General features: G+C 41.3%; 1 protein-coding gene across 13 annotated transcripts in view; it reads right to left on the bottom strand.

Moving 5' to 3' along the window:
* ATG7 (autophagy related 7) overlaps positions 1-26,570 on the bottom strand; it is a 280,139-nt gene that overhangs the window by 169,797 nt on the left and 83,772 nt on the right. For 10 of the 13 annotated variants that reach the window (XM_004033619.5, XM_055381004.2, XM_055381007.2 and 7 more), the window contains 5 exons: positions 24,527-24,721; positions 22,356-22,559; positions 20,215-20,330; positions 18,423-18,498; positions 3,128-3,208 (listed from right to left, as the gene is read on the bottom strand). In XM_004033619.5, coding sequence (XP_004033667.3) covers positions 3,128-3,208; positions 18,423-18,498; positions 20,215-20,330; positions 22,356-22,559; positions 24,527-24,721 — 672 coding nt within the window. The remainder of the gene's footprint in view (positions 1-3,127; positions 3,209-18,422; positions 18,499-20,214; positions 20,331-22,355; positions 22,560-24,526; positions 24,722-26,570) is intronic. The other 3 variants (XM_063703642.1, XM_063703640.1, XM_063703643.1) reach the window with 1 other exon arrangement.

The raw sequence follows: 26,570 nt of genomic DNA, 5'->3' as shown, positions 1-26,570 counted from the left end.
AAACCTATAATGAACTTAACTGGTATAAACAACAACATTGAATACACAGACTGTGGATTAGAAAATAGTATTGTGCAAACATTAAACTGCCTGAATTTGATAAGGATATTGTGTTTAGGTAAGAGAATGTCTTTGTTCTTTGGAATTCACATTGAAGCATTCAGTTGTAAAGGATCAGAATGTCTCCAACTTACTCTCAAAATTTCAAGAAAAAAATGGGGTAGGGGAAGGGAAGAAGGAGGGATTGGAGGACGACAGCACATATACATGGGGCCAAATGTTAACAATGGATGAATGTGGGTAAAGTGTATACCGGAGTTCCTTGTACTATTCTTGCAATGTTTCTGTTAAGCTTAAAATTATATCAATAGAAAGTTACCCAAAAATACTCTACTGCCAAAAAATATTTAGGTGAAAGTCTAACAATAACAAAGTAATTTAATGCACTACGGGAAATTCTTTCAGGAATATTGATTTTAAAAATTATACTTTTCCCTCTGGTAGTAACGCCACAATACTCTAGTTAGCTTGGAATTTCTTTGTAGAAGTAAAGAGCAACTCATATAAACGTCAAATAAGGTCTTTTGAAATTTCATTGACAAATACCATCTGTTTAGAAAGTTCTGCAAGACAATAAGTAGAAACTGTAATGAAAGTGACTCCTCACCACCCACCTCTCCCCACCATTCTTCAATATTTTTCCCCTGAGATGGAACAATTCACCTCGTTATGTGCCAACCTAAGATCACATACGATAAGAAATGATTTGTGGGTAAATGTTCCAACTTTCCTGCTTTAGAAGCAAAGCACTGTATTCTTCCCCACCTCAGGCTACATAAAAAGCTCTCGCTCGCGTGCGTGCGTGCTCGCACTCTCTCTCTCTCTCTATATATATATATGTGTATATAATGTATTGCTTTGTTTGTTTTTAATAAATAAGATAATGAACAAGTGCTTTACTATTCAGCAGAAACTTAACTCTACTTCCCCAATCTGTCTCTATTTGTGGTTAAATCAAGACACAAGCATGGCCTTGATCCTGGTGGGGAGGAGGAAACATACTGAAAACTACCAAAGGAAAAAATTACTTCATGAATGTCAAAGGATAAATTTTTAAAAGTCATTTTTAGCCCCAATCTTTTGAAAAAACAACTATGACATGACTCTGTATAACATGTATTATACTAAATATACATTAAGAAAAATTCACATACACAGAAATGAAAATGTAATTGGATTTGTCATTTTAAAGTATTAATGCTGGGTTTGCAGATAATAGAGAATGACAATCTCCTAAGCGAATAAAGAAGGTAGCCAAGTAAGTAAATGCTGCGTTTCTACTGTAAGGAAATACGTGCACCAATGAAGCAACCTTTCCAGCACAAAAGAAATTTAATACTCAGACCACATGAAAAGTGACCTCTATGGGAATAGCACAGCTGTTAAAATCCAAGTCAGTTTGTATTAAATCGTCCAACATGTTTATGTAAAGCAGGACTCTCAGAATGATCACCAAGAAGAAATAATTTTGCTAACAAAAAAGTGATACCTATATTTAATTTAAAGCTTACAATAAGTGTGAAAGAAAAATGCTAAGCTATTCTCTTTTAAAATATATAAGGAACGCCCAGTTAGATGGTATGCTTGTGAGTCTTTTATAAACAGTATCTGAAAGGCTAATTTAATTAGAAATAGAACAAGAATGAATGAGTGTTTGCATTTCACTTAGAGAACCCAATTATCTTTATTTCATTGACTAGCCAGACCAACATAAAACCATAGAAAACCTGGCACCTGTGCCAAATGATTTCAGTATGAAAATTAATACTGCCAAGTTATTTTGAGACCAGTTAGCTCAACCATTCAAAGAAAAAAAAAATCTGCTCCACTAAAGATGTAGTATACAATCCTAAAACTTGCATTTCTGAAGATGGGGGTGCATGCAGACATCCTTGAGGCTCTGGCTTGAGCAGATATATCTTAAAGGAAACTACAGAAAGAATGGGCTCATGGGTAACTACTGACAAAGTCTGAGCTTGAAATCTCAACATAGGCACTTGGGATGCATAATAAAAAAGGCTTAGTTTACTTCGGAAGCAAAAAGAAAATAATTAGTCTAAATTTTTGAGCATCTAAACGTAACCAAATTTATCAACATTGCTTGTCAATTCTACATTCAATTTTTAGAGAAACTGGTCAGGATTGTGCTTCCCATAAAATATAGCCCAAGTACAGTTTTCAAAGGAAGCTTGTCAACTCAGAATGGAGAAAAACATCCCTAGAATTCTCTTTCTTCCACAGTGGCAGACAGATGAAGGCTACACGAAAAATAGTCCCAAATTATAACTGAGAAGCCACAGTTGGGGATTAGTGGTCACCAACATTATTTTGTATAGCACTTCAACATGAAAATCTTTACTTATCAGCAATCATGAGCCTTAAAAGCCCAGGTCAAGTCACTGGGCAGTAGAAGGCTGAAAGGGACACTTGAAAGGAAATCAGCTATCACATACAGTGTACATGTAAAAATCACTCAGACGGTATCTGAAAGCCTATTAAAACACGAGATGCCATCACTGTAGTTTTGAGATATATCAGCCATTTCACATTACGATGGCTAACATACCAGCTCTATTTTTAGAGCTTCTGGAAAGATCAAAGCTGAAGGGGCCCTTTTAGTGGCTCCCCATCCAGGCCCCTAATCTCTGTTTACTTTTTCTTTGTAATTATGTGGATCTGCAGAAGATGCATAGCCAGGACCGCCTCACCCTCAGAGTAACGCTTTAAAAAATTGCTCTACGAGGGTCCTGGCTAGGAGGGAACCCTCTGGGGAGGAACAAAGAGCAGTAAAGTTCAAATTCAAGACAAAATTAGCATGATGCAAGTATTGATACAGAGTTGAAATATTCTAACTCAGTCTCCCTACACATTTTCTCAGGCTGGTTTTAAACCACTGTGAGAATGAATACAGATCCATGAAAACAAAGTCCTTTCTGAGGGTTTAGACCCCACCCTTCCCCCACAAAAAGCCCTTAGTTGGTTTCAATGGCTCCAGCTGGTGAGGCTGCGGTCAAATGCTGATCGGCTCACTTTTAAAAACAAGTCCCTCCAATACAAAATGACTTACTTTGGAAGAACAAGCTGTACATTTGTCAAATGCCAGGCTGACGGGAAGGACATTATCAAACCGTGAAAGAAATCCCCGGATCTAAAAACAAACAAAACAAAACAATTCACATCAAACACACAATGACCACATCTATGAAATGCACGTCTGGTTTCTGACAACAAGTAGGAAATGATTAATATGGCGGCCCGGATAGAGATTATGAGCAAAAATAAGTTCAAAATGAGTATTTTCCCTTGTAACGTAATCAGTTTGCAGAAGAACTATATTAGGTCCTTTATTCCATTAGGAGCCAGGGCTTACAAGCTTTTCAAATATTTCTGACCTAAAAACAAACTGACTCTAAAATACAAAAAGCAAGCTGTAGTATCTAAAGTATTTTTTAACAAATGTCTTCCAAAATGTAACAGGTCCACTGGTATACTCAACTCTTAAGATCCCACATGTGTTCTAGTGAATATGGGGTAAATACACATTTCTACGACATGATTTTGGGTGGGGTCTCACAAGGAAAGATGGCTTGGGGGACTGTGGAAGGCAGAAATGGCCCTAGACATATATCCAGTTATTTGCTTGATTTGGAACAGATAGAGATAAAATGTAAAACATCATCAGATTTATGGGGAAACAGCACCACCTTGAGCATAAAAATCTGGACTACAACTGAGTTACATTTCCAGAGTATCAGCTATAATCAGGTTTCACAAACTATAACTGAAGTAATTTATTCAGAACATTATACCTCTATATACTACACTTACACCAAAGGGGGAGCTTTAAGCTGTTCTATTATCATAAAAATATGAATGGTAACATCTCTAAAGTCTCCATAGGACTCAACGTTTATAATAAACCAGACAACACAAATATTATGAATTAATTTATTTGACCTTTCAAATTCCCCATTTTATGTTGAAAAACCTCAGGCTCAGGAAGAATGGCAACTTGGCTCAGGTAAACAGTAAGTAATGGAGCCAAGACTCAAAAATGGACCTCCTGATGTGAACCTGCCCCAGGCCTGAGCTTCTCTGCTTCCCTCCCTCTCAGAATATCACAGCGTTTGTCTTCAACACTAGGTCTCCTCACAACTTTAACACTCTCACTTGAATAGAACAAAAGACCCAATCCACCACCGTTTAGCCATCCTATTAACACCATGCCCTCTCCCTCAAATCCCCCACCCCCCGAAAAACAAACAATTTGACAAACTATTTAAAGAAAAAGGCTTCTTCTGAGTTTTGGATAACTCCATCCTGATGCTCACACCGTAACAGTGTTAACTGTTTGTGCATACTTCTCTCTGGAAAAACATCAAACCTGGAAAAACATGCCTACAGCAATTTTTTTTTTTTTTTTTTTTTTTTTTGGAGATGGAGTCTCACTCTGTCCCCCAGGCTGGAGTACAGTGGTGTGATCTCAGCTCACTGCAACCTCTGCCTCCGAGGATCAAATGATTCTCCTGCCTCAGCCTCCCGAGGAGCTGGGATTACAGGGGTGCACCACCACACCTGGCTAATTATTTTGTATTTTTAGCAGAGGCGGGGGTTTTGCCATGTTGTCCAGGCTGGTCTCAAACTCCTGACCTCAGGTGATCCGCCCACCTCAGCCTCCCAAAGTGCTGGGAGTACAGACGTGAGCCACTGTGCCCCGCCAAATTTTTAAAATGTCTTTATCAATATGCTATATGTTTTTTAATGCAATCCGAGATCAAGTGTTTGATAGAAATGATAAATTCGGGCCGGGCGCGGTGGCTCACGCCCGTAACCCCAGCACTTTGGGAGGCTGAGGCAGGCAGGTCACCTGAAGCCAGGAGTTCAAGACCAGCCTGGACAACATGGCAAAACCCCATCTCTACTAAAAATAGAAAAAACTTAGCTGGGTGTGGTGGTGGGCGCCTGTAATTCCAGCTATTTGGGAGGCTGAGGCAGGAGAATCACTTGAACCCAGGAGGCAGAGGTTGCAGTGAGCTGAGATCATGCCATCGCACTCCAGCCTGAGTGACAGAGTAAGACTCCATCTCAAAAAAAAAAAAAAAAAAAAAAATTTGGTAACTGGTATAAGTTAGATAGCCTCATTATAAACATATGAAAATATGACAACCTTTTAGTTCCTAACATCTCAGGAATGTGGTAACCATTTCATAATCCATGACCTGAGGCATAATCAGGGTCATAAGTTTGCCATTCAGGACGTCAAAATAGGAGACATCAAAATAGCAGAAAAGAGTTTAATAGCAAGTCACAAATGGTAATGCTGAAATCTTCATGAGCTCTGGAAGTTACAGGCTTGAGAATACTCACAGTAAGTCTCCTCTATACCCCAATTACTTTTATATTAAGTTTACTTAGAAAAGAACTTTATCACATTTAGCATATTTTTCCATTAAAGTTTTTTTAACACAGCCTACAAGTCATGTGTCCATCTATGTTTCATGGAAAGGTTTCTGCATGCTGTTTTCTCTAATATGGTTTTCATCAAACTTACTTTATGTTGCACAAATACTGGTAATTTTCTCTGATACTGTCTTATCATTGGAGGTGAGCAGGTAAAGCTGAGGGACAGGGAGAAAGTAGATCCAGTTGGGGTAGAAAGGGAGAGAGGAAATAGAGAAGAAAAACAACAACAACAACACAGGTGGCGAGGAATAGAAGAAAAAGGAGATGCCGTGCAAGGGATTGGTTGAGTGAGGGTCCACACACCACTGTTCAGCAGGCCCAGACAGTTCTTTACTAGGAAACAGATTTATTTTCCCAGAAAATGAACTAGAATAATATGTGTGTGAGGACTTTCAAATTCACCAAGTTTGTATCAGAAGGCCCACAATTTAACCAAAGTAATTCCAGTTTTAGATAATTTAAGACAGGAAACCCTTCTTCTCAACCGACTGCAAGAGACTCCTAAGGGGGTACTTCCACAGGTGGGCTCCCTCCCTTCTAGCTAATGCAAAGGCTCAGCTGTCAATTTTCCTAATACACAACTCTGAGGCCTATCATTTTTTACCCACTCCCTATAACTGACAAAAGAAGGCAGACAAGGCCGGGTGCGGTGGCTCACGCCTGTAATCCCAGCACTTTGGGAGGCCGAGGAGGGCGGATCATGAGGTCAGGAGATTGAGACTATCCTGGCTAACACGGTGAAACCCCATCTCTACTAAAAATACAAAAAAATTAGCCGGGCGTTGTAGTGGGCACCTGTAGTCCCAGCTACTCGGGAGGCTGAGGCAGGAGAATGGTGTGAACCCAGGAGGCGGAGCTTGCAGTGAGCCGAGATGGTGCCACTGCACTCCAGCCTGGGTGACAGAGCAAGACTCCGTCTCAAAAAATAAAAATAAAAAATAAATAATAAATAAGGCAGAGAATTCCTTGCACTCCAAGGTCCCTCTGCTCTGGGCCCAACCCACCTTTCCAATTAAATTTTGGATTCAATTTTTTTTTACAGACTCTGTACAACTGCTAAGCTGAACTACAACTTCCCTCCCAAAGATATTCTTGATTTCCTGAGCTTGCTTCATGCTGAATTCTGTGACTCAAAACTCTTCCTTTTGGTGACAGCTACATATCTAAGTGTTCACCTTCCTTAAAAACCACTCAGCTCAAACACACCTCATTCACGAATTCTCAGTCTACTACCCAATCTAGAAATAGTATCTCTACCCTCTGAAATCCTTTTGATCTTTATGCCCAAAATACCTTGAGGAATAGTTTTGGAGTTTAACATTCATAACGGGTTTGAGATATAATTCACATACCATAAAATTCATCTTTTAAACTGTACAGCTCAGTGGTTTTTAGTATATGAACAGTTTTACAACCATCATCACTATCTAATTTCAGAACATTTTCATCACCCCCAAAAGAAACCCAGCAATTAGTCCTCATTCTCCCCTCTCTCAGACACTGGCAACCACTAATCTACTTTCTGTTTCTATTGTTTTACCTATTCTGCTTATTTACTATAAATGAAATCACACATGACTGGCTTCGCTTAGCATATTTTCATCCACATTGTATCACATGTCAGCATTTCATTCCTCTTTACTGCCAAATAATATTCAATTGTGTCGCTATAACACATTTATTTAGCAATTCATCAGTAGATGAGCATTTCTCTTGGAAATATACCTAGGAGTAGAATTACTGGGTCATATGATGACTGTTTAACATTTTGAGGAACTGCCAACTTGTTTTCCAAAGTGACCACATCATATTAAAATCTTGGCCGGGCGCAGTGGCTCACGCCTGAATCCCAGCACTTTGGCAAGCTGAGGCGGCCGGATCACAAGGTCGGGAATTCAAGACCAGCCTGGCAAACATGGTGAAACCCCATCTCTAGTAAAAATATAAAAATTAGCCAGGTGTTGTGGTACATGCCTGTAATCCCAGCTACTCGGGAGGCTGAGGCAGGAGAATTGCTTGAAACCGGAAGGCAGATGTTGCAGTGAGCTGAGATCGTGCCACTGCACTCCAGCCTGGATGACAGAGCAAGGCTCCATCTTGGGGGCAGGGGGAAAAAAAATCTCACTAGCAAAGTGTGAGGGCTCCAATTTCTTCACGTCCTTGTCAACACCTGTTATTGTCTCTTGTAGATTATAGCCATCCTAGTGAGTATGAAATGGTATCTAACTATGGTTTTGACTTGCATTTCTCTAATGACTGGTAATGTCAAGCATCTTTCCATGTGCTTCTTGACCAGTTGTCTATCTTTTTTGGAGAAATGTCTATTCAAATCATTTGCCAAGTTTTAAACATTTTTTAAATTGCTGAATTGTAAGTTTGTTACATATTCTGGATAAAGGTTTCTTATCAAATATATCATCTGCAAATATATTCTCCCATTCTGGTTTTGTTGTTCATTTGTTCGTTTTGATAGAGTGTCTTGCTCTGTTCTCCAAGCTGGAGTGCAGCAGTGTGATCTCGGCTCACTCTAACCTTGAACTCCCGGGCTCAAGCGATCCTCAGCCTCTCCAGTAGCTGGGACTACAGGAACACACCACCACACTCAGCTAATTCTTTTGATTTATTTTTTTTTTTTTTAGAGAGATGAGGTCTCGCTGTGTTGCCCATGCTGGTCTTGGACTCAGGGCTCAAGCGATCCTCCCACCTTGGCCTCCCAAGCATTAGGATTTCAGGCATGAGCCACCATCCCAGCGTTTTTTTTTTTTTTGTTTTTGTTTTTTGAGCTCTGTTGCCCAAGCTGGAGTGTAGTGGAGCGATTTCAGCTCACTGCAAGCTCTGCCTCCTGGGTTCACACCCTTCTCCTGCCTCAGCCTCCCGAGTAGCTGGGACTACAGGCACCCGCCACCACGCCTGGCTAATTTTTTGAATTTTAGTCGAGACAGGGTTTCACCATGTTAACCAGGATGGTCTCGACCTCCTGACCTCACGATCTGCCCGCCCTGGGCTCCCAAAGTGCTGGGATTACAGGCGTGAGCCACCACACATGGCCTTTTTGCGCTTTCTTGAAGCACAACAGTTTATTTTAGTGCAGTCCTACTTACCATTTTTTCTTACATTGCTTGGTCTTTTGGTATCTTACATAAGAAACCATTGTCTAATCCAAGTTCATAAAGATTTATGATATTTTCTTCTAGGAATTTTACAGTTTTAGCTCTCACATTTAGGACTATGATCTATTTTGAGTTAATTTTTTAACATGGTATGAAATAAAGATCTAAATTCATTCTTTTGCATGTGGAATCCTGCTGTCTCCATACTATTTGTTGAAAACAGTATTCTTTCCCAATTGAACTGTATTGGTTGTCCATTAAGGGTTTATTTTTGGATTCTCAATTCTTTCCATTGATCTATATTTCTATCTCTATGCGAGTACTTAACGCTCTTGATTACAGTAGATTTGTACTAAGTTTGAAACTGGAAAGTATGAGTCCTCCAACTTTGTTCTTCACATCCAGGATCGTTATGGGTATTCTGGGTCCCTTGCATTTCCATACGAATTTGAGGATCAGTCTGAATACTATAATTAAGAAATGTTTTTATCTTTCTTGCTTTTAGAGGACAAGATGCAGGCTGAGCTACTTGTATTTACTTGTATTTACTCATAGCACAGTGATTTGCTCGTAAGACAATAAATTATGAAATGAATAAACAAGTAAACAAAAACAACCCAAAGCTTACAAAATTATTCAAATCTGGACTATACAGAGAAAACAGGTCCCACACAAACCACAAGAAAAACTCTAACTTGCCACCATTCATATGCTCTGCATTGCATTTCCTCAATCTTATAACAACTGCATAAAATTTAAAGAGCAGAAGTTGCACCTTACTTACATATGCATAGAAATCCCAGAGCAATCTAAAATCCAAGCACCTTATGCAAAGGTCCTAATAAATATACACATACCTATTGAGAGAGGCCAGGCCGCAACTCCCAAAGAAGTTAAAAAGATTCGTCCTTTGCTTGGGTGGAGAAAAATTCACCGTGACCTTCCTACTTAGAAGTGTGCAAAGTCTATAAAGCAAAGTGTTGCTCAGTGTTTTTCTAAACTTGCCTCATCAGAAGAAGCCCCTGGAACTTGATTCAAAAGGTCTGGGGAAAGGCCTGAGAATCTGCAGGTTTAACAAGAGCTCCAGGTGGTTCCCATCAGGCAAGCAAGGGAAACAGGATGCTTTGTTACTAACCTTAGTTACACCCTCCTGTGGTTTGCTCTGTACCACTCAGCATCACCTGTTAGCTGTCAGAAAACGGATGGAAGCACTTAGCAAGCCTCTAATTCTTTGCGCATTTTCTAAAAATAGTACCACCACACCACCTAATTTAGTTCATGTTAAATTAACATTTAAATTAAAAGGCTTTATAAAGTGATATCAAAGGTGTTTTTCCATCCACACAGGAAACTAAAGCCTCTTGCTGAAAGTAAATTTTCTACCTTTTGGAGTTAGTCATAACGTAAGTCTCACACAGCTTACTCTCAACTCTTGTTCTACTCCTATTTGTTGTCAGTTTCTCCTTATAGTAGGGTAAGCATTAAACAGCTTTTCAAAAAAAAAGTTAACTCTTTCTGTAATAAAAACGATAAACACATGACAAAACAAGCAAACAAAACAATAATCCATACTCCCATGACATATTTACTTCCATTTTCCTATTTTTTTTAAAAATTATCTAAACATTTTTCTTTTAAACAGCCTCACCTGAATATTGTTTTCTCATTCTCCCCTCTCCCCACAAGGGGAAAACACGGCCAATTTCACACACACACACATGCACGCGCACGCACACACCCGCCCCTTACCTACCAACTTCGTAGCTAGTAAGAGGGATTCCTCAGAGTGGCCAAACCTTGCCTCCCTCTGCACATTTTAAGATTTCCATTACATTTTTTTTCCCTTAGTACAGAAAAATATACAGAAAAAATAAAAATGGTCCATATAGAAATTGGGTTGGTGGTTGCCTGGGGCTGAGGGTGGGGAGATGAACTGGGAGAAGGCACAAAGGAACTTTTTGGGGTGACAGAAAAATTCTGTATCTCATTTGTGGAAGTGATAGTTATGTGAGTGTATACACTTGTCAAATCATATTAAAATGGGTTCATTTTACTATATATCAGTTATGTCTTGAAAAAGGTGACTTTAAAAAATGGCTTATAATCTTAATTTTTCAAAACAGTGCAGAAAAGTACGAAATGAAAACCCTACGTCCCTGTTACCTCCATTCCCTCTCCCTGCAAAATAATCACCAACATTAGTGTTCCGTAGAAACGTCTAGAAAAAAAAAAATTGTACGCCTAAACTAGCTCTACAATATTTGTATCTTTGCTACTTCCTGAATATTAAAAAACCCACCTGGGAATCACAGAGCCTAGAAGAATCCCAATTACCTGTGGTTTCTTGGCTCCAGTCCCACTCATCACCCCCAGGCCCAAAAGGGCCAAGCGCTTTGAGTGGAAATCCCTGTTGTCAGATGTGGGGCACCAGGTTGTAGCTGAGCTTGGCTCACAGGGCCTTAGGAGACAGGACACACCGTCCTCACCGTAGAGAATGAAAACACGGCAGACAGGATGCAAAAAGCATCAGAATAGGTCGTTTGGCCTCGCTTTATATGGTTGTTTGGCCTCGCTCCCGGGCTGTTCCCAGCTGGACAGCGTGTGGTCCGGCAGGAATTCATTAGGCACACCTGTGCGTGTCTAATTAGCTTCCAAAGGCTCTCAGGCAGGAACACCTGTTGGGGCTGGAGATGTGCACTGGGGACAAGGTGTCAACGGTCCTTTTAGAAACACAACTAGTGTCGGTGGAAGCACAAAATTCAAAAAGCAGGATTTGGTCTGCTACCTTAAGGAGTTAAGTACTTTGTCCCAGGTGATGCTATCAAGAAGCCATTTTTTCATGGACAGAAGCAGTGGTTCTCAAATACCTAATGTCCCTGGAGGTTTTCACTCAGTGGCTCTGGGATGGGCTGGGATATGGGTATTTTGAAATGGCTCCTTAGGTGATTCTGATGGAAGGCCAGGTATGGGAATCCCTGGATTAGGCTGTCTTCTGATTTAAGACCAAACGACTCAAATCCTATTCCCAGAGCCACTCGTATCACCCCCAGTCTATTCTCCATGCAGCAACCAAATCTAATCATATCACACCTCAGCGTTCAATGGCCTCCCAGTGCCCCTGGGTTGAAGGTCCAAGCATTTCCAATGGCCTCTGCATTCCTGCCTTCTCCGCTGTGCCCCTTTTACTCGCTGTCTCGCAGGTAAACCGGCCTTTCCCTTCCTCAAACTCGCTGAGCACCTTTCCCAGCCATTGTTTCTGCCTGTTCTACATCCCCCTGCTAAAGCACTTACTTCTCTTCCTTTTCCCTTTCAAATAAACAAATGTTCCCTCCTAATCCTAGAAGCCAGACAGGAAGGCATGTCCTCAAATAATGTGGAAAATGATACCCCAGAGAATGGAGGGAGGAGAGCACTAAAATTTACTGAATTCCATGCCTGTGTTCAGGGCTCCTGGGTGTTTTCATACATTGCATCTCATTTTGGCCTCACTACCATCTTGTGGCACAGATCTCCAAATAGGAACATAGGAGGCTCAGGAAAGTGACATGGCTTGCCCAAGGGTCCACAGCTACCAAGTGGCAAAGCCAGGAATCTGAATTTTGTTATTTCTGGCTCTAAAGCCTGAGGAATAAAGCTGAAAAGCAAAGAGGTAGAAAGGAAGAAAGAGGCTAGAGGAATTCAAAAAAAAAACTCCCAAACAAAAACTCAACACCTAGATGGCTTAATACCTATCGGTGGATTCAATTATCTTTAGTCAATTATGCCCAGTTGGCCACAAAATAAATAGATCAAGAATAGAAAGGTTCCTCTTTCTTTCTGGGCCACCCACCCCTGGTGGTGTTTTCACCTAAGCTGAGTAAAATTAGCTTCAGACCCAGGCCTCGATGGGAGGCTAAGATCCAATGCCCAGCAACAAACAGCCATTCTGAGAAAGCACAGTTGCAGCCACAACTGGAACTTGCTGCTTTAACTTCACACTAGCTTCCAGCAGGCCTGGCAATATTTCTAAAGCTTGGAGTTCGCATAAATAAAAACTAACTCCAAACTCCAGATCGATCTTGGATGCTGAAAAGAGTCTTAATCAAGTTCAATGCCAAAATGGAGAGTGTAGCAATTGCAAAACCCTAAGCACACCAGAATGGTCTTTGTTTCAGCTAAGAGCTTCAGCTCCCACCACTGACCCAACTCTCGCTATTAAGCTAGAGTCACCAAGGGGGCAGAAAAACTAAGCTGGACATGAGCCAGTGTTATCCTTAGAAAAACACTGCAGAATGGAGCAAATCTTCCCAACCACTCCCTCTCTACTCATTGCTTTCAGAGCTTTATGAGAGTCTTTATAAATTCCTTTTTAGAAGAGTGGATAAGTTTCCATTTTAATTAAAAGTGAAAGATGAAACCGATATTTACAAGTGTCTCTTATGTGCCCAGAACTGTGCTAATGCTTAGTACGTGTGACTTAATCCATCCATGAATTCCAGGAGCTTATTATATTATCCCCATTTTACAGATATAAAACATGACGTTCAGAGAAGATACGTAACGTGCCCAAGGTCAAACAGGGACAAGTGCTAAGAGCTGCCCCAACTGGTTTTGTAAAACGAGATAGTGAATGTAAAATTAACAGACAAAGCTGGGGTTCTAATCAGATCTGTATGATCACAAAACCTTCAAGCTGCCTTCCTAAACATGTACCTCCTAAACAGGACAGCCTCATCCAGCGGGTAAAACTCATGGGGCAAAGTGACATCCTTCAACCTATAAAGTTAGGCCCAACTCCTCCTGGGACAAGAGATGCAATCTGAGATGCTTCTGAACGCTGACATTATAATTTATCCTCCAGGGAAACAGCAATCTTGACTCTTCTTCTGGGACCTCACAGAGGAAGCCCAGACATTGTTAGACCTATACCCGGATCCTTCCTTGTATTCAGAGGCCTCCCCACTGGAACCAGACTCTACTACATCCAAATGGCTTGGGATACATCCATCACCTTAGATTACCCCAAACGCAAATGGAACTCAACACTGGGTGATCTTGTGCCAGTTACTTAACTTCCCTGAACTTCATAGTGCTTGGCACTTGGCAGAGTCAGATTACCTGTTGAGGGGATGGCTGGAGGGAGGGAAATAAGATGAACAGGTCACAAACGATAGCACTCGATATAGTGAAACATGAGGCCTGCCCATTTTTTCTGCTATATCCATCATCATCAACCAGAGAGGTTTAGAACCAGAGGGGTAAAGGAGGCTCCTTTCCTGGGCTGCATCTCAGGAAATATGCTCTTATTGCTTATCTGCTAAGATTTCCCTCCTCAGCAGTCCATCTGTCCATGTCCCTGGGAGCACACTGAGATAAGTATTTCTGAACACAGTGAAGAGATTTTTTCAAAATCTAAAGGCTTGAGGATTTGGGGGACACAGCCTGTGCAGAAAGGCCAAATATCCCAAGATATGGCTAGAGATCCCAGCTCCACCTCAGCATGTGACTCAATTAGAGTTTTCCCAGGCCAGGTCCCTCCCAGGGTCCTGCCCTAGTTTTGGCTTTGTATTACTTTTCTGAAGCTAAAAGAATTCATGAAGCTGAGAAAACCCTGGGGTTGGCAATTCCAAGCTCAGAAGAATGGCATATACACATTCAGGGTCTTTTTTTATCAGTACTTTAGAACCAAGAGTTCATTCACCTAAAGATAAAAGATGTGAACTGCTTGGTCCACAAGTGGGATAAAGCAGGAATGCCCCATCAATTACCTTGGTGTTTGGACAACTGTTGTAGCGTCACCTTGATTCCTTTTTTTTTTGAGACAGGGACTCCCTCTCTTACCCAGGCTGGAATGCAGTAGTGTGATCCTGGCTCACTGCAGCCTCAAACTCCCACAGGTGCGTGCCACCACACCTGGCTAATTTTTTGTGGAGATGGGGTCTCCCTATGTTACTCAGGCTGGTCTTGAACCCCTGGGCTCAAGCAATTCTCCCACCTCAGCCTCCCAAAGTGCTGGGATTACAGGGGTGAGCCACTGTGCCTAGCCTTGTCACCTCATTATCATCCTTTGAGGAGGTACAGCCCAAGAATTAGCAGGCCAACAGGCTGTTAATTTCTGTCACATCCAGGATCTCTCACCAGCCGGCAAACCAACTTCCTGGAGATATCAAGAGTGGCCGGTACATTTTATAAATCCTGAACTGTGCCTCCTACCAAAGAACCAGAAAAAGGATCTGGCCTTGCAGAGCTCAGCCACCAGCCAGGAAAAATCAGTGTTTCTTTCTTTCTTCTTCTTTTTTTTTTTTTTTTTTTAAGTAAAAGAACACTGTTGATGGGAAGAAGGAACAACACTACTATAAAATTTATAATGAAAAAGTTCCCTCTACAAAGGACAACAGATTCCAAAGAGTATATACTATATGATTTCATTTACAGAAGTTCAAAATCAGACAAATATCTCCCATGGTGCTGATAATCAAGAGGTGCTTATCTCTCTATAGGAAGGATGCAATAATAATCCGAAGAGGCATGAGGGGGGCATTGAAGGTGCTTGATAGTTACTTTGTTCTGATCTGTGTGCTGGGTATAAGACTGTTCGTTTTGTGATCATTCATCACATTACCACTTAATGATGTGTGTGATAATCTCTATTCCACACATCAACAAAATGATTTTTTTTTAAATCATTCTTTTTATAGACAGAAATTAGCTTATACTTACTGCTGCCTGCTTGCAGAATCTAATCCACGCATTGGGCCAGAGACTTAAAAAAAAAAAAACAACCCCAAAACAAACCCATAAGCTCACCTGAAATGGTTTATGGTTTTCAAATTCAGTAAGAGGTTTCTTCAGGCAGAATTTCACTGAATTTCAGGGCCTAATCAGGCCTTTTTTTGGCACTTGGCCAGTCTTTGGATGGGCCAAATTCTGCCTGTGGACCCAGAGACAGAACAACTAAGTAATCCTCAGGCCTCCTAGGTCTGACACAGAGGAGAGCAGAGACCCAGAGAGCAGAGGAAAAGTTAAGGAACTTTCTCCAAATTACACAATGAGTTGCTGGTGGGGGGCCTTGTGATTCTCAGTCCAAGGACTATCACTTTTCTACTACATCTCTTCCACAGGGGCCAATTAATAAAACTTCTCCTCTGGGGAACTGAGAAAAATGAGCCCAGTAAACTTCACTGGTCTTCTTTGCATACAAAGTACACAAAGGAGTTTACCAAGTTCCTCTCCAACAGGAAATCATTTGTCTCTAGGAGCCAGGAAGAGGAGGAGGGAAGTGCTGAGTTTGCAACAGGTCATTGCAACACAGCCCAGTGTTTTTGTGGAAACGTGGAAACGATGTTCCCCTAATCAAAACATGGTTGCATAAATGGACTCACTCCACTTAGCGGGGAAAAAAAAGTTGTTTAAAGCCTATAAATGGGGACCACACAACCCTGATTAATTTTTAAAGTTCTTTCTCCACTTTCTTTTTTAGAAAGTAGCTAAAAATAAAGGCTTGAAACTTGAAACAATGTAAGCAAGTAAACACACACACACACCCACCCACACACACACACACACACACACACACACACGGCTTTTCCCATATATGGCTGCGTTATTCTTCAGTCTTTGAAAAGGGCAAATGAAGAGATGGCCAACAACCAAAATAATCCTTCAGACATTTGAAAACGAGGAGAAAGAACTAGAAGAGTTGGTGAATGACAAACAATTGTGAGGCTCAATGGGGATAAATAACACCGAGAGGGATTAGTTGCCATAGTACTTTAAAAACATGGGCACATGCATTTTGACACTGGGCCCCTTCTATAAAGAGACTGTTTTGCCCTCTGGCCTCAGCACTGAGAAAACTACAACTGCAGTAATTTAACATAAAGGACTTAAAGAAGGAAACCAGTGCAGGGGCATGACTGAAAATTTAATTAAGGCCCTTCTCAGTATAAAGTCTGTAAAGGAGATGAGGGCACATCTCAAGGTCAGAAGAAGGGGGTAGACTTGGGAAAGATTCAAATGAGATACGACAGCATAAATAGCAGAGGTCGGCTCTGGAGGTCAGCTTCCTTATGATAGATGGTTATTACCGCATCTTTTGGGTCCTACGTGAAATGTCTCTGTAGACGAGATTAACACATGCATGTCAAAAAAAAATGCCACCTTGTGTGTGGGGGACAGAGGGGGGCACATTTTCATAGTGTTTTGTGGTTTTCAAGGCCGTGTCAGATGTAATCCTGGACACAAAGTAAAGCACCTGCTTTTCTTGATTTGGAAACTGAGGCTCTGGGAGGCTAAGTGAACTCTACAAGTTCTATTTTTTTTTTTTTTGAGATGGAGTCTCACTCTGTCGCCCAGGCCACAGTGCAATGGCGCGATCTTAGCTCACTGCAACCCTCCACCTCCCGGGTTCAAGCGATTCTCCTGCCTCAGTCTCCTGAGTAGCTGGGATTACAGGCGCACACTATCACGCTCAGCTAATTTTTGTATTTTTAGTAGAGACAGGGTTTCACCATGTTGGTCAGGCTGGTCTCAAACTCCTCTCCTCGTGATCCACCCGCCTCGGCCTCCCAAAGTGCTGGAATTACAGGCATGAGTCACCGCGCCCGGCCCACAAGTTCTATTATGGGTGGTTTTGTGCAAGGGGGCTGGGGTACCAACAGGAAGCAAAATCTCCCAACATGCAGGCCACGGATCTTTCAACTCACAAGACCTTGAAAGAACATTTGTCAGACTGCCAAGTTTAGGTATGGATTGTGGCTCATCCACTAAGTCTCTGTGACCATGAAGAAGTTGTTTCCCCTCTTCTGATTCTCATCCTAAACTGAATATGACAGTGCCGCCCTAGCCGGCAGAAGGTGGGTGGCGAGGAGGAAGAGAGAGACAAGCATGAGCTGAGTCACTCTGCTCTCTGCACTCGTCTGAGTCTGTCCTTGCAAATCTCCAGATAGGACTGGTGGGCACCATCACGATTTCACTGGTGGGAACAGCAGTCACATTGCAGGAGAGGATACATACATGGAATCTAAAAAAAGTGATTTCCAAATAAGACTGGAAAACCTCTTCAATCTCCCAAAAATATAGTAATGAAAATGACTGAAGAGGCAACATGAATTCTAAATGTTCATCCCACTGCCGTTTTCTTTTTACTCCCTAAGGGATGGAACTTCCTCATGATGCTTTGGATTCTTTTTCTGAAAAGACACCCCACTTTTTGGTGACCCTGCATGCTTCTAATGTTTTTCCCATGCCTGCCTATAAAGGTTTTCTGTTTGGGTTCAGAGTCAATAATAATAACAAACAACAGTAAAGAAACAGCAGGCATTGTTTGTTGAGGGCCTATGATATACACTGTTGCTGAGCCCTTTCTAGCAACCATCCATAATCCATACAACTACCAGGTGATGTCAGTATTACCTTCTCTATGTTACAGATAAGAAAACTAAGCCTCAGAGAAGTTTAGTGACTTGGCCAAAGAAGGCCATCTTTATAACGGCAGGGCTGGGATTTAAACCATTGTATGGCTGATTCCAAAGCCTGTTTTTTCTGTTCCTATTGCATTATGAGGCCTCTAGTCAGTTTACAAAACGCATCAAAGACTCTGGGCAATGCTTCTCGTTCGTGATTTCCTCCCATCACTATCCCGCAGAATGGAATACCTTCCAGGTGGTCAGAAAGCTCTCCCATTGAAATCCCAGCTGCAGGGTAAGTGGGGTGGATATGAAGTGGGCTGGGCAGATGGAATGGCAAAGAGACCCCACATGCTTTCCCCCTGCACCAAAAGAATTGTGATTTCACTTCCAAATCACTAACCTGGTGAGGCACAAGCCCAAGAGAGGTCGGAGGCTCATTCATCCGATCGTCACTGCTGCTGGCAATGGCATAGCCCCTGAGGACAGGAAACAATCAGAGCTGCTCATTTAATCCAAGTTTAACACATGGGAGGATGATCTAGCAGAAGTCTACATAAGATTCATAAGGATAACTAAAATGCCCCTTGCTGGGCAGTGTAAGGTAGCAAAAAACTAATTTCCCTGGGACAAAGGGCAAGAAGAGTAATTTAAACATGCATGGTTTGGAGTCAGAAAGACCTGAGCTTGTGACCATAGGCAAGTTGCTTAACTTCTCTGTGCTTCAGATCCATCATCTATAAAGTAGGAATGAGGGAGCTCTGATTAATAAATGAGGAATCTACTACATCAATTGCCGAGTGCAATGTTCGGCATATCAGAGGCCAATAAACATTAACTCACTTACTATGAGATAGTCTTGTCAAACATCACAGCACATTTATGTACTGAAAATTCGAAGTGGAAAATTTTCTAACCTTAACTTCTTGAGCTGATATAAATGCTAATGAAATGGAAGAAATAAAAGTGAAGAATGAATTGGGCAGAACTAATACACTACTCTCTGAACAATGGAGTGATACTTGTGTCACCAGAAGGATGTGACACAGGACCTGGTGTTTAAACTATGACCAGGGCAAATGTGGCAGACAGAGGCTCAGTGTCAAGGAAGCATAAAGTCAGCTCTCAAAGATTTTATCCCAAATACTTCCTGTCAGAGGGTGGCAATAAACTTAAATGACAGATAGCTAAGGTGGATGACAAAGAGGAAGACAAAAAAGCCCCGCTTTTCATTTATCTCAGAGTACCCATACTAGTTACATATACAACCACAATTTTCAACTGCTGAGGAAAGCTTTGAGTCACACAAGAAATAGAATATTCATGTTAATTTGCATATTGACTTTCTGAGAACTGGAAAAATAAATCTTTCAAAAATTCGATTTTCTGCTGCCTGTATTGCAAACAGCATAACAAAGTCATTAAACATAGTTTGGAGCCACACTGGTTGAGCTAAACCCTGGCTTTTCCATTTACTATGTAAATTTGGCCACTTACTTATCCTCACTATGCCTTGATTTCCCCATCAAAACTGCGACTAATAATAATAGTTCTTTCCTAATATGTTTGCTATGAAGATTAAAGGAGGCCGGGTGCAATGGCTCATGCCTGTAATCCCAACGCTTTGGGAGGATAAGGTGGGTGAATCACTTCTGATCACTGAGGTCAGAGGTTCAAGACTAGCCTGACCAACATGGCAAAACCCCATCAGCCGGGCATGGTGGCGTATGCCTGTAATTCCAGCTACTTGGGAGGCTGAGGCAGGAGAATCACTTGAACCTAGAAGGCAGAGGTTGCAGTGAGCCAAAATCGTGCCATTACACTCCAGCCTGGGCAACAAGAGCGAAATTCCGTCTCATTAAAAAAAAAAAAAAAAAAAGATTGAAGGAGGCAAAATTTCTAAGGTGCTTAGAACAGTGCCTAGCACAAAGTAAGCCCTATATAAGCGTTGGAAAAATAAAATAAACCATAATGACTGTGTCCGGAAAGATGCAGAAATGTGGCCACAAAGGAAACATGCCAAGTTATCTCAGCCCAAAGAACCAGACCTGCTTTTTCTAGTCTTGTTTTTTTTGAGGGTGAAATAGTAAAATTCTCTGTAAAGTCAGAGACACTGTAAAGGCCATGGGAGACACTGATGAACAACTGCCTACAAAAGTTTTGTTTAAATACTCATCTCCTACTAGCAAACTCACCCTTCTGGATGCTGCAAAACAGATACCATCAATTCCACGGCCAGGGCTCCTGCAATCATGGCCAGTCCTGGACGACTCACAGTGCACTGCTGGTCCAAGGTCCGGTCTCTGGTTGACTGCAAAGAAACAATCATTGGTGTGTGCTGAACGTTCTACTCCATTCAACTCTAGCTGTCTCAAGTATGAAATCCTCTGTGACAAAGCTTTAAATTATAACCAGATGCTCATTGTTGGCAAAGAACATCCAGCCTCAAGTACATCATTTCCTGAGATTATCAAGATAAACAAAATATACAATTTAGGTAACTAAATGAGGTGATATGCTAAAAAGGATCAGTAGCTTAAACAGATTGGGGGATATTAACCAAAAATGAGGGCTTAGCTGCCTCATATAATGGAACTGCATCATGTGTTCCTTTAAGTGACTCAATTCAGTTCTACTGTGTTTGGTAGTTAAGTGACAGAGACACAGAAAGGAACAATGATTTGAAAAGTGCAAATGATTCTGCCCTGCCATTTTAACTGAGCTAACACCTCAAAGTGACCGTGAGATGGGAGCAACAATTTACTATTCCTGCGGCCCTCAGTTCCTATATGCCTCTCACAACATGGGCATCACCTCTCTGTGTGATTCTAGGGTTTACTACAAGTATTTTTTTTTTTCTACAACATGGCTCTAAGCACAAGCCTTTGCTGGTTCAACCAAAGAGAGTCTAACCATCCAACTCTGGGCAAATTAAGAGGTTGTTAGAGATATTTTTGACTCTATAAAAATTTTACCTTATGAGCAGATGGGACTTTACTGCAAGGGACCACTAATCGTATTTGTTGACAATCACTAAATAACAAGACCAGCTGTATATTATAACACCATGACAGAGATCATCAAGCCATCTTTCTCCATAAAAGAGAATGGTCATCTTCTTTTCTTTATATTGGGAGGACATAAAAGCCAGTCATCCAAAAGAGATATGAGTTATTAAGGGAAAAGTTTTAAAACAAAGGAAAAATAGAGGGGAGGTTACAGAAAACATCTCTGCATTGTTTCACTGGAAATCGTTATCTGTTCTGATAAAGGAACAGCCCTACATACAGACTGACTTGTGTGGAGTTCTGAAAGCCATAGAATCTTAATTTGTACAGTGTAGTCTTGCTGTTCAAAGCACTGTCGCACTTGACCCACTTTGCACTGTGAGTTGACAGGGCAGGTATTCTTCCCTCCTCTATTAGCATCGCTAGGGAGAATACAAGACACTCAGTTAAATTCGAATTTCAGATAAATAAATTAGTATAAGTGGGTCTTGAATATTGCATGGGACATATACCAAAAAATTATTCATTATTGGCTGAGCGTGGTGGCTCACACCTGTAATCCCAGCACTTTGGGAGACTGAGGCAGGTGGATCACGAGGTCAGGAGTTCGAGACCAGCCAGACCAACATGGAGAAACTCCGTCTCTACTAAAAATACAAAAATTAGCTGGGCGTGGTGGCACACACCTGTAATCTCAGCTACTCAGGAGGCTGAGGCAGGAGAATCACTTGAACCCAGGAGGCAGAGGTTGCAGGGAGCCGAGATTGTGCCACTGCACTCGAGCCTGGGTGACAGAGCGAAACTCTGTCTCAAAAAAAAAAAAAAAGAATTCATTATTAACTGAAATTCAAAGTTAGCTGGGAATCCTATATTTTTACTTACTAAATCTGACAAGCCTACACACCACTCCTATTTTGCAAAGGTAGAGGGAACCTAAGAGACTTTTTAGAACTACCTGGGAGGCAGTGTCAAGCCATTGATGGAATCTGGTCTTTAGACTCCTGATTTGTAATGTTATCTTGACGAAGAGAAGCACCGGAGACAATACTGAGTGCTATCAGGGACTAGTCTGCTGTGGTTTCCTCAATAAGCTTTCCAAAAATATGGTTTGTAGCCGCGTTTATATTGGTGAACAAGGAACAGGTGTACAGTTGATGACGCCAGTCAAGGTTCATAATGAGATAATGCCATCCTCCCCAAATTGGAGAATTCTTCTCTTTGTTAAAAGATAATATTTAAATAGTCATAAATGAAAGGGCCAAGTCGGTCTGCCTCAGTGTACAAGTTGGTGATAGGAAATATTTGGAACTATAGAGAAATCCACTTACATCTCCTGGGGCCACCACATCATTGCAGAAGTAGCAGCCAAGCTTGTAACCAGGGATGTTGGCAAAAAGCGATGAGCCCAGGAGGTCAGCAGATGCCACAAGGTGGTTTGGACACAAGTCCCCAGCTCCTTGCTGCTTTGGTTTCTTCAGGCCATGTCTCATGACAACAAATGTGTCAAATCCCAAAGCAGCATTGATGACCAGCTGTAGGTTTCAAGGAATGAAAGAGCAGAGTTAAAAGACACATATATTTCAAGCTGTGGCTAATTCCATATTTGCTCAACTTTTTAAAATTTATTTTTTGCATGTAAGTGTAATTAGATTATAAAAGCTAATGATGATAAAATCTACCCACTACTGAGGGCTTATTAAGTACAAAAGACTTGATAAGTGATGAACATAAATTATCTCATTTAATTTCATTTGAAACTCATAACGGACCAGGTATAGTGGCTCATAACCTGTAATCCCAGCACTTTGGGAGGCCAAGGCGGGCAGACTGTCTGAGGTCAGGGGTTCGAGACCAGCCTGGCAACATGACGAAACCTGTCTCTATTAAAAATACAAAAAATTAGCCGAGCATGATGGCTTGCGCCAGTAGTCGCAGCTACTCAGGAGGCAGAGGCACGAGAAATGCTTGAACCTGGGAGATGGAGGTTGCAGTGAGCCGAGATTCCGCCACTGCACTCCAGCCTGGGTGACAGAGCAAGATTCTATCTCTGAAAAAGAAAAAAGCAAACAAAAAAACTCATAACAAACATTTCTTATTTATAGATGAGGATACTGAAAGTCAGAGAAGTTAGTTCTATAACTTGCCCAAGGTCACTTATCTGGCAAGAGGTAGGTATATAAAACCAAGTCTACATAGTTCTCAAACACATTCTTTCCACCATTATGCTATACTGTCATGTTCACATATATTTGTTTTTATAACAGCTTTATTGAGATATAACTCACATACCATATAATTCACCCTTCACAAAGAATTTTTTTGGTATCCCAGTAGCTGGAATTACAGGCACATGCCACCATGCCTGGCTCCGCATAGTTGGTTTTTTTTTGTTTTTTTGTTTCTTTGGGTTTTTTTTGAGACAGGATCTCACTCCGTTGCCCAGGCTGGAATGCATTGGCGTGATCTCGGTTCACTGCAGCCTCAACCTCCCAGGCTCAAGTGATCTTCCTGCCTCACCCTCCTGAGTAGCTGGGAGCACTGGTGTGCATCACCACACCTAGCTAATTTTTTGTTTTTCTTCTAGAGAGAGAGTCTCACCATGTTGCCCAGGCTAGTCTCAAACTCCTGGGTCAAGCAATCCTCCCAAAGTGCTAGGATACAGATGTCAGCCACCATGTCCAGCCCAACACATAAATTTTTAAGAAACCATTTTTTTCATTACACTATAACAACTTTTCATAGTTCTAATTTAACTTATTATCCCAAATATCTGATTATATAGAAAGTTTGAAAAATAAGAATAAGCACACTACAAAAGAAAACAAAAATCACTCACAACCCACAGCTCAAAAAATTACTATTAATAATTTGGGGTATTTTTTTCCTACTATTTTCTCCCTTTCTCTCCCATTCTCTCCCTCTCTTTCTCCCTTCTTCTTGTCCTCTTTCTCCTCTCTCAATAGACAGATAAGTAGATACTTAAGAAAATACATATCAATGTTTATATATAAACATAATTGGTATAAAATATATACAATATTGTATCTTCCTTATTTAATATAATGTGGCATTTTCTATCTTATTAAAGTCCTTTGAAAACATAACTGTGAATGGCTGCATACTATTCCATCATAGGTATGCACCATGATTTAGTTCACTATTCAACATTGTTGGCCCTTGAAGTTGTCATTGACCAAGTAGTGGTGAATAAGACCAAGTCTCTGTCCTCTTGGAGCTTACGTTTTAATGTAAGTACAGTATATCTTTCAGTGTAGAGTATCTCAAAAGATTATTATGAAAATTAAGCAGTAAATGGTACTTATTACATTGGGTGATGGTGTGCGAGGCAAAGACAGAGTCTGAAGCAGAAGCCCTTTGGCACTATGCTACCAGGTCACACAAACCACATCTCTGCCCTGTGGAAGGGAAGGTTAGGGACACTCCTCCCTCTGGAGTGGTGGTGCATTAAATCATAAATCATAATTAGAGACAGGCCTACCTTTCTCCTGCTTGCAGCAATGACGGCAGGAAGCCACCGGCTCTCCCTGGTGTCCATCAATAGGAAGACGACATCATGGCTTTCGATGAGCTGCTCCAGTTGCTCCACATCTCTGCGGGCTTGCTCCAGAGTGACACTGGAGAAGTTCACTGGATGCCCAGGCATAGGTATGCTCATGTTGAATCCTCTGGCATTCTAGGGAAACACCAGGACGTAGTTATGTCTGGAGCAATGGTATAGGTAATATCTCAGAGCCCACACTTCCCACAGCTGCCTGCACTTACTTGTGTTCACTTACATGAGAGCTCCCTGTGCACTATTATGCTGCACCCTTCCCATGCCCTCTCTCTTCTTCACTTCTGCATCCTAGAACACCTTGACCTATCACCCCAGGGCCCTGAGGCAGGGCAGGGCAGCAAACAGAGACATACGGATCTCAGTTCCAAAGTGGAGGGGGCACATCCTACCTGAGGTAAGGACACTGGAGAAAACTGTGTATCTTTGGCTCTTTCCAGCCATCCAAGGCCAAGAAACTTTATCACAGCACCTTCTGCGTACCCAAGTACCTCTTTTTTTTTTTTTCTTTTTTTTTTTTTTTTTTTTTGAGACAAGGTCTTACTTTGTCACCCAGGCTAGAGGGCACTAACACAATCATAGCTCACGGAAACCATGACCTCTTGGGCTCAAGGGATCCTCCCACCTCAGCTTCCCAAGTAGCTGGGACTACAGGTACACGTCACCACACCTGGCTGATTTTTTAATTTTTAGTAGAGATGGGTCTCACTATGTTGCCCAGGCTGCTCTCGAACTCCTTGGCTCAAGGAATCCTCCTGATTCGGCCTCCAAAGGGCTGGAATTACAGGCATGAGCCACCGTACCCTGCCTAAGTACCTCTTTCCAACTGGGCTATCTCTTCCTATTTGCTTCCAAATTGCCCTCCCTTCTGTTTCCTCAGTGTTAAACTTCTCCATATGGAGTGTTCTAGCAAATATAATTTGATTTAATACATTCACATAAGGTTAGAATGACTGATGATCTTGTCTTAATCCTTTCAGGGGTATATGCATTTTAAAAAACCTCAAATACAAAAAACTCTACTTGCTAACTTAGAGCCAAAAAATCTACTTAGGAGTATGTAGATATTTTTATCGGGGCAGGAGTTACGGTGGGTGATGTGAGTGTGGGACAGAGTAAGGCTTCACTCTCTGTCCAAAAGTAGAAGCTGTCCATCAACCTGAGTTCCCCTGAATTGGGATTTTTTACATGGGCTTTAGAACAGCTTTATAATTTACCATCTGCCCCTTGATGACCACATAATATTTTGGCACATTAACAGTGAGTCACATATGGGTGCTAATGAAGCCAGGGACACTGACTTTCCACAAAAAATGTGTTCTGGAATCATAAACTGTACCTTTAACCTCTGTATACCACTGGCCATAGGGAAGTGTTTGAAAACATCAGCTTTTTCACTCATTTGCCAAAACCCCTCACCTACTGGAAAAATAGCTCAAGGGAAAGAGCAAGCAGATCTTTTTACAAAGAAATATCAAATTTGTAGATTGTGGATTTTTTTTATTATCTTCAACTTTAAACCTAATCTCTGGAATTCAAGAAAGGAAGAACAACAATTTCAAAAGGAATGTAAAAAAGAGTGGCAACCAAACCAGGAAAGGACCTGAGGCAGAAAGGATTTCAGGAAGAAGAAAGGTACAAAAACACATCTATTTTAATAATGAGACTAGCACAGCTATCAGGATCTCATTAATTAATCCATTAAGTATTGTGCACCTACTATGTACCAAATGCCGTAATAAGCAATAATAAAAGCAACAACTACAGTAATAATAACAATACCTGCAATACCTTACTGACATACTACAATTGACAAAGCATGTTAAATGGTGGTAGCTTGATCCAAATAACTATTAAGTATATATTTTCATGACACCAAGATGGAAGTATAATCATGCAATACCAATTCTGAACTTTTGAATAATAAAATAACTTTGCTAACCTAAATAAATCTCTACTTGCTAAAATT

This window comes from Gorilla gorilla, chromosome 2, assembly GCF_029281585.2.
Source record: "Gorilla gorilla gorilla isolate KB3781 chromosome 2, NHGRI_mGorGor1-v2.1_pri, whole genome shotgun sequence".
Classification (NCBI taxonomy): Eukaryota; Metazoa; Chordata; class Mammalia; order Primates; family Hominidae; genus Gorilla; species Gorilla gorilla.
This window is presented reverse-complemented; position numbering and strand designations above follow the sequence as displayed.